This window comes from Chrysemys picta, chromosome 6, assembly GCF_011386835.1.
Source record: "Chrysemys picta bellii isolate R12L10 chromosome 6, ASM1138683v2, whole genome shotgun sequence".
Taxonomy (NCBI): Eukaryota; Metazoa; Chordata; order Testudines; family Emydidae; genus Chrysemys; species Chrysemys picta.
This window is the reverse complement of record NC_088796.1, coordinates 13283087-13297758: the sequence shown is the minus strand read 5'-3', so window position 1 is coordinate 13297758 and position 14672 is coordinate 13283087. Positions and strand designations below refer to the sequence as shown.

At 42.2% G+C, this 14672-nt stretch overlaps 1 protein-coding gene across 2 annotated transcripts in view; it reads left to right on the top strand.

Moving 5' to 3' along the window:
- LOXHD1 (lipoxygenase homology PLAT domains 1) overlaps positions 1-14672 on the top strand; it is a 297140-nt gene that overhangs the window by 13633 nt on the left and 268835 nt on the right. For both annotated transcript variants that reach the window (XM_065549964.1, XM_008166053.4), the window contains exons 6-7: positions 3699-3872; positions 7334-7529. In XM_065549964.1, the coding sequence (XP_065406036.1) occupies positions 3699-3872; positions 7334-7529 (370 nt within the window). The remainder of the gene's footprint in view (positions 1-3698; positions 3873-7333; positions 7530-14672) is intronic.

The window sequence follows — 14672 nt, the reverse complement described above, 5'->3', positions numbered from 1 at the left end:
GCTCTCTGCTAATTGACAGATGGATTTCCTTCATGCTGAGCTTAATGGCTTGCTCATTGGCAGTGCAGAGAGCTACCACAACCTAAATGAGCCCCGTTAATTGAGTAGTCTAGCACTTCTATGTTGCCTTTCTGTTTAGTGATCTCAAACAGCTTTACAACATTCATGAACTTAGCCTTACAACACACCTGTGAGAGAGTTATTGATAAGGCTACAATTTAGTCACAAAGGTCACAGAATCTGTGACATCTGGTGACCTCCATGACTTCAGCCTGGAGTCGTGGTGCACAAACCCTCGCAGCTCCCAGCTGTGGGCGGTGGGGGACCCTGGAATTCCGACACCCAACCTATGGTGGGGGCCCCCGGAGCTCCTAGCCACGGTGAAGCTGCCCCACTGCAGGTGGTGTGGGGACCTGCAGATCCCCATTTTGTCACAGATATTTTTAGTAAAAGTCACGGACAGGTCACAGCTTCCATGAATTTTTCTTTAATTCATCTTAGCCTTAGTTATTAATATATCCAGTTTATACTTTTTTGGGGGGGGAGAAGGGATGGCTGGAGGCAGAGAGAGGTTTAAGGGCTTGATTTTTTTCCCCCCAGAGGCACTGAGCACCCACAATTCCACTAAAGATCAATGGGAGTTGATCGGTCCCTATCCCTTATGAAAATCAGGCCACTTATTTAGGTGTCTAAATATTGATTTGGGAGCCTAACTTTTAGACCAAGATTTTTAAAAATTAGTGCTTAGAGACTTCCCTGGGGTCACACAGGAAGACTAGATGTTGGGCCTGTGTCTTAAAGAGAAAACAGCCTCTCCTCTCCTACAACAGTAATTTTAAGAGTGGGATTTATTAGGCTATGTTTTGTTTACTGTGGAAAATTACATCGAATTTAAAATCCTTTAACGGGATGAGAGTAAAAGAGTGTCTTGTGTTCACTCTGTGGATCACACAGGCATGAGTTGAGTTCATACCAGCATTCCTTGGCTAAAAGAATGTGTCTGCTTCTCACTGACCCCAGCTATAGTCTTAAAAGATTAAAAATTAAATCAAGGGTCTAATTTTGAAAAGTACACGAGCATATTACTTGTATATGGAAGCATGTGTAAGTTGCACATGCGTTTTTGCACTTACAATATCAAATTGGATCTCAGTGACTGTTTGGGTGCACTAAAGGTAAAATTCGCCAAAGTGGCCAAATCTGACTTGCAAAAGAAACTTGGGTACTTAGGCCTGGTCTACACTAGAAATTTAGGCCAGCATAGCTACATCACTCGAGGGTGTGAAAAATCCATACTCCTGAGCCATGTATTTAAGTCAACGTAAGTCCCTGTGTAAACAGTGCTAAGTCAAGGGAAGCGTAGACCTCTTTCATCAACCTAGCTACTGCCTCTCCAGGAGGAGTTCTTCTGTCAGTTTAGGTCAGCATAACCAGACATAGTGTCTATGTTGAAGTGCTACAGTGGCACAGTTGTTAGTTTCAAATGTAGACAAGCCCTTAGTACCTTAAGTCCTATTAAAAATGAACGGGACTTGGGCTCTTTTGAAAAATTTACCCTACTAGTTGATTTGCATGCATGGTGGTAGTAATTACATCTGCAAATTAAGCAAACATTTTTAACGTGTGATTGTGTGTGCACATTTTTGAAATCCAGGTCTTTAATCTGTTGCACATTTATCACTGCTCATAATATGTTTTACTAATAAATTGTAGATTTAACTCTTAATAACTCCTTTAATCTTAATGAACGTGTCACAGAGATCTTTAACATTTTTCTCACTACTATCTTTCCTGTTATTTTTCCTCTCTCCCTGCCTCAGAATGATATTTTTAGACTTCAGAATAGAAATCTTTGATATTCTTGGCACTCTTATGCGTTTAAATTATATAATTGACTGGATGATTGTGATTACACCAGGGTAACATAGTCAATACAGTTTCTGAAATATTTTTTCCTGAAGCAGAAAAAGACACGTGTGTGAGGACTGAAAGCAGAAATTAGTTTAATCTTAGGCTATAATCCTGCAAACACTTAACCACTGGTTTAACTCTGGTCATGTGAGGATTCGCATTGGCTGTAGTGGCACTACTTCCGTTACCAGAGTTAAGTGGATACACTGCTACTGCTGTTTACATGATCAGACCCTTAGTAGAATGTCTCTTGTTTTCTAGCTGAATAACTGTTGATTTGGAGACTAAGAGGCAATGGCTGATTTTAACAGTTTTTTAAAAAGATATAAAAAATTCCTAGTGCTTTTCAGTTACATAACACCTTCCACTTGAGCCTTTCAAAGAGCTTTACAGACCTAAACTAGTGAAGCCACAACACCCTGTGAGTGAGGGATGTATTATTGTCTCAATTTTACAAATGGGTAAACCGAGACATAGATTTGCAGGGACTTGCCCAAGGTCAGTCGATGAGTCAGTGGCAGACTGGGAAGTAGCGATGAGTTGTGACTTAGGCTAGGTCTACACTAGAAAATTAGATTGGTATGACTACGTTGCTCAGTGATGTGAAAAATCACCACCCTTGAGCGACGCAGTTAAACTGACCTAACCCCTGGTGTAGGCTACGCTAGGTTGACAGGAGAATTTTCCTGTCACCATAGCTACTGTCTCTCAGGAAGATGGAGTATCTACGCTGATAGGAGAAGCCTTCCTGTTGGTGTAGGTAGTGTCTTCACTGAAGTGCTATATTGGCATAGCTGCATGCTGCTGCAGAGTTTTAAGTGTAGACCTGCCCTAAGTTTCCTGCTTTAAATTGTACTATTATTATTATTTATTAAAAAGCTACCTTTATAATTAGATTTAATAGCAACATCTTAACCACATTTTTAGCTTTCAGTTAATTAGAATGTAGGAGACAATTTTAAACAAACAGTTGACTTGACAATATTTAATATACTGGAACGAAGTTTATAACAGCAATGTTCTTGCTAGGATATGGGTACCAGTCCCTTTTGATGGTTTTATAGTAGGAGCAGCTGTGACTGTTTATAGTCTGAAGCTTCCATTCTTCCCCTTCCCTTTCATCTGCTTTTCAGTTATTCATAACTTTTTCAAACAAATTCATTCTAGGCTGGAATTTTCCATGGTTGGCCTTGGGTCAAATACAGTTTTTTTTCTTGTTTCTTTTGAAAGTTCAGCAACATGTTCTTAAATGAATCAATTAAAAATATATATTCTGATGTGCCCAGAAACCTGGACAATGGTTGCCTATTTTCATAGTTACAGAAATAAGATCTAGTTGACATGTAATGTAAGAGTAAAAGTAAACACAAAGGGACTGACTGATCCAAATAGGCCAGACTTGTGTTGCGGGGAAGTGGGTGATTTCATGATACAAGTTGAAATGTTGTGACTTAATTCCCTTTATAATATGTGCAAACTGTTTATATTCTGCTCCATTTGAAGTCAGTGGCTAAACTACTATTGACTCCAGACCTGGTGTTAGAATGCATTTATTTGAGAGATTTAGGGCCAGATTCTAATCTCACCTACACTAATGTAAATCCATAACAACCCCAATCAAATCTACAGTTACACTGCTGTGAAACCAGTATAAGTGAGATCCAAATCAGGGTCTTACAAAAGTGAATCATTTACCTGCTTACCATATCTTCCTAGACAATGAAATCTTAAATGTTTTTAAGGTAGCTGAGTTATTAATACAGGGATATTTGTTATATATTTCTTAGGTATTTCTTAAGATGAAGGGCTCTAAAGGAAAATTCAGCAAGACACGTTTATATAAGAAAACTGGATCTAATGTATCTCAACAAACAGCTGTGTTTAAAGTCTCCAAAGGGTCAATTAATACCTTTAAAATTCATGGTCCAGAAATTGGAGAAATCCAAAACATCACCCTGGAGGTAAACATTTTTTGTGACTTGAAATTAGTATAATTTGCTTAGTGGGGGAAATGTGTATATATAATTTTATAGATCTGAATGGGTCACTTGTTGACAATATTTTAAATTGAGGCTCACATAATTAACTAAAAAGGGAAATGCAATCACAGCTCGATAGACCAGAGGTGAGTTGAAGGAAAAATAAGGTGTGACTCCCAGCTTCTACCCATGCTATGCAAAAGCATGATAAAGATAATAAAAGCTGTCTGAGTGTGCGATAATTTTAACTTTTGAGGCTATAGTTTTAAGAAGTCCATGCATGGGAACAGCAAATCAATCTTCCCAATTAGGAGACAAGGTATAGCAGTGAGAGAAACCTTGCGATAGCGACAAGTTGCGAAATTCTGACCCAATTTTTAAGAAGTTCTTCCCCTCCAGCAAGACAAGGAAAACAAAACCAAAAAACCTCTCAGGGTTTTTTTGGGTCAACCAATGGGAGCTAGTTAGGACATTGAGAATTGAATTCAGATCTACACCCCTCCTCCCCCCCGCAACATTTTGAGGTGTTCAGATCTAGTTTTGTGTTTTGGATTAAGGCCTAGAAATAATTCAACAATTATTATTTCTTCTTTGACAGCTTGAATTGACGACATGGGGTTGAGTCTGGAGAAGGGTTTGAGAGGGAGAATCCTAAAAAAGGAAAAGAAAGGAACATAAAAATTCTCATCACAGAGTAGCTCCAATGTCCCAGAGTCCTGAATCCTATCTCTGATAAATACCAGTAAATACCCCTCTCAAACCTCTTGGAGCTAATATCATGATGGAGGGAAGCTTTCTTCCTGATACGTGAAGATTGCTGACCATTGACTTTTTGTGTAGCTAGTGTTTCTGTAGAGTCTTACTCCTACAAATGACCAGTCCCATTTTTTCTTTTTAAAATTTAAGAAGTTGATTTTGTTGCTCTTTGTTATACAGCTTTCTTTCTGTTGGAACCACAGTGAAACTGGGTAATACATATAGAAATAAGAGCTCTATGAGGTGTTGGTTTTATTACATAAAAAATTCTTTAAAGAATGTTACGGTCTGTCTACTGGCTTCTCTGCCTTTCACTCACACAGACTCACTCATAGCTGCACCAGTCAAACCTCTTGCTCCAGCATTTTCAACCATTTCAGGGAAACCCCTCAGACCACATGGCTTCACTCTGCTCAGTCTTTACCATGTGGCCGATTGCTTTGCCTAGTTGTTTCTGTTGTCTCAGGCTATCTCATTCCTTCCATTTAGTCTAAAAGAATGATAGGTAGCACACCCATCAGCTTTAGTAAGGTCTTTGATAGTCTGTAGATCCAAGTTCTGCTTGATGGCAGCCATTAACAACATCCAGTGTAACTAATTTAAAAAAAAAATGCCTAGGCCTTTAAAAAAAAGTAAACAGCAAAACAGACATTTCATCATGTGAAATCATATTGACATCCACGCGGGTCCTTAATAGGGTTTGATCTTTTAGCTCCATAGCACAAACCACTGTCACTTGAGCTAATGGAGTTACTAGTAGCAGTAGAACAGGGATTGGCAACCTTTGGCCTGCAGCCCGCCAGGGTAAGCACCCTGGTGGGCCGGGCCAGTTTGTTTACCTGCTGCGTCTGCAGGTTCGGCCGATTGCAGCTCCCACTGGCCGCGGTTCGCTTCCTGCAGCCCCCATTGGCCTAGAGTGGCGAACCGCGGCCAGTGGGAGCTGTGGCCAGTGGGAGCCACGATCAGCCAAACCTGCGGACGCGGCAGGTAAACAAACTGGCCCAGCCCACCAGGGTGCTTACTTTGGCAAAGATCCCTGCAGTAGAAGGTTGTTCTATTCTGTGTGGACCAGCAACTAGAGAGGGAAGAAACACAAATTTTGTAAGTGTTTTTTCACAAGTATTTGCTAGACAAGGAAGGAATGTAGAGAATCAAGAATCCTGGATTTAATTCCAGGTGAGTTTCAGTGGCTATAGATCCTTCTGCGCCTGTCCTCCTAGCTGTCCTTGCCCTCCTTCTGCTCCTCTCTCAACTCCTCCCTTGTACTTGACCCGACCTCTGCTCCTGTCCACCATCATATCTGCCTCTGTTCTTGTCTGTCCCTGTCCTCCTTTCTTCTCTTCTCACTACTCTGCTTTTGAGCAAGTCTCAACTTCCTCCTTGTCTTCCATGGTAAGGAGACATCAGCATGCAGAGGAGGAGGGTCATTGAGAGCACAGGAAAGACCAGACTTGAGAGCAAAGAGAATGTGCCACAGCTGCCTTTAGCTGCTGGGAGGAGCATGATATTTGTTTGAAGTTGTTAGTGACAAGGCGTGCAGCAGAATTTGCAGATTCATAAGAATCTGACAGGGGCTGCAATGTAAACGCTTTTGCTATGGCCCGCAGGCAAGGCATGACTGAGGTTACGGAATGAAAGACTACATGCTACATGCCGTCAGATGCACTGAAATAGATCTGAAACCCCTGAGAGGCCGACACAGATTGGTCAACGTGGCAATGCCTGAACCACCTGCACACGCAAACTGGCAGATCAAAAGCGAACATGATCAAATGGGGCTATTCTAATGACACAAATATATGCGAGTGTGCTGAGGTGCTGACCATGGAGCATCTGCTCGTTTCCCGACTCTTTGAGGAAACCTGTACAAAGGAGGATCCCGCTGCAGCAATGGAAAGAACCTTCACTTGTGCACAGTTCTGGAAAAAATATCTAGTTTGTGACAAGGACATAAGAAGAAGAAGCTGGGAGGAGCAATTTCAGGAAAAGTCTTGCTCCACTCTTTTTTTTTTTTTTTTTTTTTTTTTTTTTTTTATAGAGATATCCCATCTCCTAGAACTGGAAGGGATTTTGAAAGGTCATTGAGTCCAGCCCCCTGCCTTCACTAGCAGGACCAAGTACTGATTTTGCCCCAGATCCCCAAGTGGCCCCCTCAAGGATTGAACTCACAATCCTGGGTTTAGCAGGCCAATGCTCAAACCACTGAGCTATCCCTCCCTCCTGTAGCTCTGAGTGGAGCATGGTCATTCGCTGTGTGGAGATGGTGCATATGAAGTCTAAATAACCCACAGGAGCTCTTTGAGGATGGAGGATAGCCTGTGCTGCCAGCCTTTAACAAAATTCATATGTGAATTGCGACTTTCAGAGGTTTACGACTTGGACAAATTTGGATGTTTTTCACAACAATGGCAAAAGACACATTCCTGACTCTAGGCCGACCTTGTGCCAAATTTCAAGCCTTTACAGGTCACCACCAGTCTGTTAGGACAATATCTAAATGAAAATGTGGCATGTCCCATAGGTGTTAAGATTTGTGTGTGTCTGTGTATGCCTGGGTAGTATATGGACATTATGGCATGTAGATGTATGCATACATGTAACACATGCAGTGTGTGTGTATTGAAGTTTCACTAGACCTCCCATCCCTGTAATCTCACTTTTTAAGGCTTTGCATGTTTCTGTTTAAGCATGATGGTCTAGAGAAGCAGCAAGCCTGGTATGTGGAGGAGATAACTGTGACCAATACAAGCCGTGAGAAGACTTGGCACTTCCTATGTCGACAGTGGCTATCATTGTATCACACTGACTGCCAGCTCAGCCGCACCTTTATGCCCACTGGCAAAGGCAGACTCGCTGTCGTGGATGGAAAACCTGACCACACAGGTAAGCACAGTGCAGCCCTTTCTGCAAGCTGCAAGGAGGATTTCTTTCATGGTAAATGCCTGCCCTCCCCGTGTACACCCCAATGTGCAATGTTCAGTTTCTTGGTGGTAATGTTTCATGCAAGCAGGTAGCAGGTGGGGATACATTCCTTTTATTAACATACTACCGGTTATCTGTATCTAATGGTACATGTTGTAACGTGAAATGTAACAGATAATGCAGTTCTCTTTCACATTAGACTGAAATTGGTTGCTCTGTGCAGCAGCTGTCAGCTTATATATAGGAAATGTATATTCATCATGAATTTTTATTGCCTGCTTTAGTGTCATGCTTGTATCTGGGAATCTAAGCATAGGTCACTGCACTATTATTTAGTTCCAGACTGTGAATGAGAGGCAGGAAAGCTGCCCAGTTCATGCACATTTTTCTTGCTGTGAACTGACACAGTGATATTCCTGGGCGGTGCGTATCCATCTGGGTTGCTGTAGAATCTGTGTGCCAAAACAAAGGGACGCGGAGCTAACCAGACTTAAATAGTATAAATGTTGTTCCCGACTGAAAATATTGGCTTCAGGATCCCATCAGAGTGTTTCTTCTTAAAAACACATAACAGCAGTAGGAGATTTACTAACTGAAAAAAAAAATGACAACAATAATAAACAAATAATACAAAGCCAGGCTGGCTTGCGCTTTACATAAAATAGGATATGGGAGGGCGGCAGAAGAGGTAAGCAATAATTACTGGTTGGAAACAGGCAGAATTGGTAAGGAATGAACTCTATTCTCAAGCTTGTAAGAGAGCAATACCGTGTAAATAACAAACCTTAAGGATAAGTGAGTATGTAGATGGTGTCCTTTAAACCACATTTCTGCCCTATTGATTCTTGACTTTTCAGGACATAATTTTGTGACACTTGCCTAGTTCTGTGGTAAAATAAATTCATGATCTGCCGACAACAGGAACAACTACACCTCTACCCCGATATAACGCAGTCTTCAGGAGCCAAAAAATCTCACCGCCTTATAGGTGAGACTGCGTTATATCGGGTCTCCAGCTGCTGTGGGGAGCTCTAGGCCCTTTAAATCACCACCAGAGCTCTGGCAGCCAGCTTGGACAGTGATTTAAAGGGCCTGGGGCTCCACACGAAGTCAGATATAACGCGGTAAAGCAGCGGGGCTCGGGTGGCGCTTTAAAGGGCCCGGGGCTCCCCGCTGCTTTACCGCGTTATATCCGAATTCGTGTTATTAATGAGACCATGTGTAGAGAGTGGCCCACCTTCACAACTGGGTGACAGAATTAAGGCATAAATTCAGTATTCTCTTCCTAATGTGGTTTTGTTTGTTAAAACTGCGATATAAACTTCATAGGGTTTTGTCCTGTTTGATTTGCACCACACACTCCCAATGCCCATGCATAGTAACCATAACAAACTCCAGGGTGATCTGTACAAACTCATATCCACCACTGGCAGCAAGTAAAACAATTGTTAAGAAAATGAATATATGCAGTGTAGTTGTAGCTGTGTTGCTCACAGGATATTAGAGAGACAAGCTGGGTGAGGTAATATCTTTTATTCAACCAACTTCTGTTGGTGAGGGAGACAAGTTTTCGAACTTTTCGAAAGCTTGAGCTCTTTTTTCCGGTCTTGAGAGCTCCATGTAAGCTCGAAAGCTTATCTCTCTCACCAAAAGAAGTTGGTCCAATACAAGGTATTCCCTCACTTACCAGGTCTCAAGAAAATGAATGGGCATTCGATTATAGGCTCTGCCACAGATTCTTGTATGATCTTGGGCAAGTCACTTAGGCCGAAGTCATGAAACTTGAATGCCTAAGGTTAGGCACTTAAATAAGTGCCAGTCTTTCAGAGGTGTTGAGCCCCTGCATTTTCTTTTTATCCTGGGACCCCGGTAAATCAAGGGGGGTTGTGTAGACATAGCACCTCTGATAACACTGCTCTACAGCCAAAATGCTTCTGAAAAAATGTAGTCAAACTTTACTAATTCTGGGTCACTGAGAACGAAAATGATGCTTAAAATTGTTGATTGGCTCTAGTTTTCAAGATATGCTATTGGGTCAGTATATACAACCCTTGACTTGAGAATGGCGGAGGATAAGTGAGTTATAAAGGGAAGGGATCTCAATTTAAACCAGAAATGACTAAAATACATCTTTGACTGGATCTATGAATAAATCTATGACTGGGTTTGGACAGTACTTTTTAGGCAAAACAATGAATGATGGAATCTGAAGCTGGTATTGCGTCATACATGATATGAATTGCATCATGTTATTCCTAGAAGTCATGAATGATGCAATCATAACGAAGCTTGCATCACTCTGCTGAACAAATTGCCCTATATCAGCTCTAGAAATCATACAGTGTCGTGCTCTCTTATTTGTCAGTGTTTGATTTTTGCAAAGGGACACATTTCTGTTTAGCCAAAGTGAGCAGAGATGCCTCGTACTTGTGTGAACAGTGCAGATAACTTCTGCTATGTTTGTGGTGACGTGACTTTTGCCTCACAAAAGCGCAGTATAACCACTATGGTTAAGAAAGCCTCTCACCTTTATTTTGGCTGCAAAATTGGAGATCAGGACAAGAGGTGGGCCCCACACATATGCTGCAACCCTTGTGCAACAAATCTTCACCAGTGGTTGAACAGGAAAAGGAAATCTATGCCTTTTGCAGTGCCAATGATTTGGAGAGAGCCAACAGATCATACCAGCAATTGTTACTTCTGCATGGTGCCTCCAGTTGGGAAAGGTGTGTCAAAGAAGAAAAAGTGGACTGTGCATTATCCAATCATTCCATCAGCTATACACCCAGTACCCCACAGAGAAGGACTGCCGGTTCCTGATGCACCAGAATCACTCTCACTTGAGTCAGACGAGGAAGAGGATGAAACTTCTGGTCCTGAACCATCAATGTCACAGGACCCACATTTTCTCCCATCCTCCTCCTCTGAACCACACCTCATAACACAAGGTGAACTGAATGACCTTGTCAGGGATTTGGAACTACCCAAGAGTAAGGCAGAGCTGTTGGGTTCCAGACTACAGCAGTGGAATCTCCTGGCAGGTGATGTTAGGGTTTCCATGTTCCGTGACCGTCAAAAGGATCTTGTCCCATTCTTCTTCATGGAAGGTGATCTTGTAGCCTGCAACAACATCGATGGTGTGATGGCAGCCCTCAACATCGTTCATGATCCAGATGAGTGGAGACTGTTCATTGATTCATCGAAGACGAGTCTTAAAGCTGTTTTACTGCATAATGGCAATGTTTTGCCATCAATTCCAGTTGGTCATGCAGTCCATATGAAGGAAACCTATGACAACAAGAAACAACTTTTGAGGTGCATAAACTATGACCAACATCAGTGGCAGCTTTGTGGCGATTTGAAGGTTGTTGCTCTCTTGTTTGGTCTGCAGACTGGATACACAAAGTACTGCTGTTTTCTCTGCGAATGGGATAGTCGTGCAAGAGATTCCCACTACATCAAGAAAGATTGGCCACTCCGACAGTCATTGGAGCCTGGGAGGAAAAGTGTTCAGCATCCACCACTTGTTGAATCAAGGAAGATTTTGTTACCACCCTTACACATCAAGCTGGGTCTGATGAAGAACTTTGACAAAACAAGCAGCTTTCAAGTACCTCCGTGGAAAATTTCCAAGGTTAAGTGAAGCTAAGATAAAGGAAGGTGTCTTTGTTGGTCCTCAGATTCATGAACTTCTTCGAGATGATGCATTTGACCATGCACTGCGTGGCAAGGAAAAGACGGCATGGAAAGCCTTCCAGTTAGTGGCAATAAATTTTCTCGGAAACAACAAGGCAGACAACTACAGGTTGTTGGTGGAAAACCTCCTCAAGGCATACAAAAGTCTTGGTTGCAACATGTCACTAAAGATACATTTTTTGCACTCTCAGCTAGATTTTTTCCACCAAACTGCGGAGCAGTGAGCGACGAGCACGGCGAGCGATTTCACCAGGACATTGCAACAATGGAGAAACACTATCAGGGCAAATGGAGCCCATCAATGCTTGCAGACTATTGCTGGACAGTGACAAGAGATGCTCCATTTAATGAATACAAGAGACAAGCCAAGAAGCGCCGAGTAGACACTGAATAGGACTAAACTATGTGCATAATAGTTTTTTGCCTTTTGTTTCATAATAAATTTTATTTATATAACCCTTTTGCTGATTTTTAAAGTGTTCCATAAACGGGACAGGTGAAATATTATCATGTAAAGCAACCATAAACACATGAAAAGACCTAGGTTTACAATTTATGATTAAAACTCTATTATCTACACAATATATATTGACATAAAATGTAAAAACTTAAATATCTTAAACAGTAGCCAATCAGTTGTTTTAATTGTCATATTTGAATTCCGCACATCAAAATACATAATAAATAGCACATGTTATCTCTGAAGCAGATGACGTCTCAAAAATTGTAGACCAGTGTAATCAACCCACTTATTTAGTGCCACCTATTGAATCACTAACCCCACTTTCTGCAGTGCCTCGCTGTTCCTTGGAGGTCTCTCATGTTTATATACTGAGTCAGATGTTCCCACATATGCACCCAACCTAGCTCTGCTTAGCTTGGGAAATCTGATGAGAGTGCTATTGAAGGTGGCACAATTGCAATTTATTTTGATGCTTCTGTTAGTGCTTGAATAACATCTTTGCTAAAGGTCAGACGCCAGCTGTGACTCACAGCATTTTGCCTTGTTTTTTATTCACAGGGAAGAGAGTAAAGAGAAAAAAGTCAGTTTAACTTTACCTTTCCTGGGTTTGTCACATCTTCTTTTTCCTGCAATATTAACATTGACATGTGGTGGGGCAGATTCACGCTAGGTCTGTCTGTAATGGAAAGGCTGCCAGGATGGGTATTGAGGCAGCCTGTGCAGGTGAAAACATTGGGAAAATGCATAATAAAGATATTCAGGTGTCGGGAATTAGGACCTGCAGCAGAGCCAGTCTCCGGGCTACCTAATGCACCCAGCTGGCCTGTAATAGGCTGCCTAATTGGCTATGCCACCTGAGTGGACGGGTCAGCAGATTGACTCTTAAGCCCAGCAACAGTTGCAGTTTAGCAGCTGCTCAATGCATTTTCCCCTGGCTGTGACAGTGCTTGTGCCTGTTTCTTCCCAGCCTTGGTCCCCGCCTTGCCTTGCTCCAGATAACCGGGTTCTGACCCTCGGTGCTGATTCCTGACCTCTGACTTCGGCTGTGGCATCTGACTGCTGACTCTGACCCTGGGCACTGATGCCTGCTCTAACCACTAGGCATGCTCCAGCCACTAGCTATGACCACCCACATCCCAATCGCTGAGAGCAGAAGCGCTGTCCATACCCCCTGGCTTGAAGTAGTAATAGCAACCGAATGCCTGGCTTAATCATATACAGAGTTTACAGTTTTATGTGACGGCTTTCAGCACCCACACTGTAAACATTGTTCCAGCGCCCGTGAAGATGTCCAGAGCATGTGCTGATTTGACACATGAACTCCATAGTCTCTGGTGGCAGGAGACTATGGAGACCTCTGCAGAACCCCAAGTTGCCCAGCATGGTTGAACTTCTAGGGGAGAGTAGTGTTAAAAATGTTACCTGTGTTCCCCAGGGGTGAATTCCCCTGCAGACAGCATTGACCAGGCTGGCATGGGAAGGTGTAATTTGCACCTCCTTCTGCCAGCACAAGTGAATCCTGACTAGTTTCTTTTTACATTTTAATAAAGAAAAATCAGAAAGGTTCAGGGTCAGGTTTCCCTTTGTGAACAAGTCTTGTTATTGTGAACCTTAATTGGCTGTCAGGTCACCACCAGTGCACTGCCTAAAAATAGGCGTCTCCCTGCTTTATTTATTTATTAGGGTAAGTATTTAAAGGTTAATGTCCAGGGCTGCAAGCACTGCTATACCAGACGGTGGCTGCGCTATAGAAACGTGCAGCTGCTGTTGTACTATACGGGCAGAGGTCCACATTTTCCAAAGTGGCCTTTAATTTTGGGAAGCCGCAGAGTGTTCAGCACTTTTGAAACTTGGGGGAATAGTCTGTTGCCAGTTAAGTACTTAAGCCTTTAAATATGCATAATGAAAGCACAAAGGTGTACATACAATAGGTCTCTGTATTTATAATCCTGCATATTGTACAGTAGATGTAAAAGGATTGGGATCTGATTTTTATAAAACATTGCGTCCTTCAGCAGCACCGTCTAGGGACAAACAGCACACAGTCCTACAGCATGCTGCAAACCAGTGAGCACTAAACTGTGGCTCCCTAATGGAGTTGACAGGCATCATCATCCTGCCATATAGTAATATTTCCTGGCAGTTGTTGAGCATAAAATAAGAATGGCCATACCGGGTTAGGGCAGTGGTCCATCTGGCCCAGTATTCTTTCTTCCAACAGTCGCCAGTGCCAGATACTTCAGAGGGAATGAGCAGAAGAAGGCAATTATTGTATGATCAATAACGTCCAGTTCTCTAATCCCAGCTTCTGGCAGTCAGAGGTTTAGGGACACCTAGAGCATGGGATTGAACCCCTCACCATCTTGGCTAATAGCTAACCTATCCTCTGTGAAATTATCTAATTCTTTTTTGAACCCAGTTATACTTTTGGCCTTCACAACATCCCCTGGCAACCAGTTCCATAGGTTGACTGTGCTTTGTGTGAAGAAGTACCTCCTTTTGTTTGTTTAAACCCGCTGCCTATTAATTTCATTGGGCGACCCCTGATTGTTGTGAAGGGGTAAATAACACTTCCCTGTTCACATTCTCCACACCGTACATGATTTTATAGATGTCTATCATGTCCCCACTCGGTTGTCTCTTTTCTAAAATGAGAGCCCATTATGGTAAAGTGTCTCTGGAATAGTTGTCTTTTTTTGAAGGAACAATAACACCTCTTCAAAATATTTCCTTGATTTTAATGGTACAGCAGCTCCACTGTAGTTAAGCTTCTGTCAAGTCGTCTGTTTCAAGGGCAACTTTCTAAGACCTCTATAATCAACATACTTAGTCAGATTCCTTTGAAATTTGGAGTGCCGCAGGAGGGTGCATGGTAGGGTTAGTAACCCAAATTTGGGGTCATTTGAACTAGGGGTTGTAGAGATATAAACCCAGAAAAGAATAGC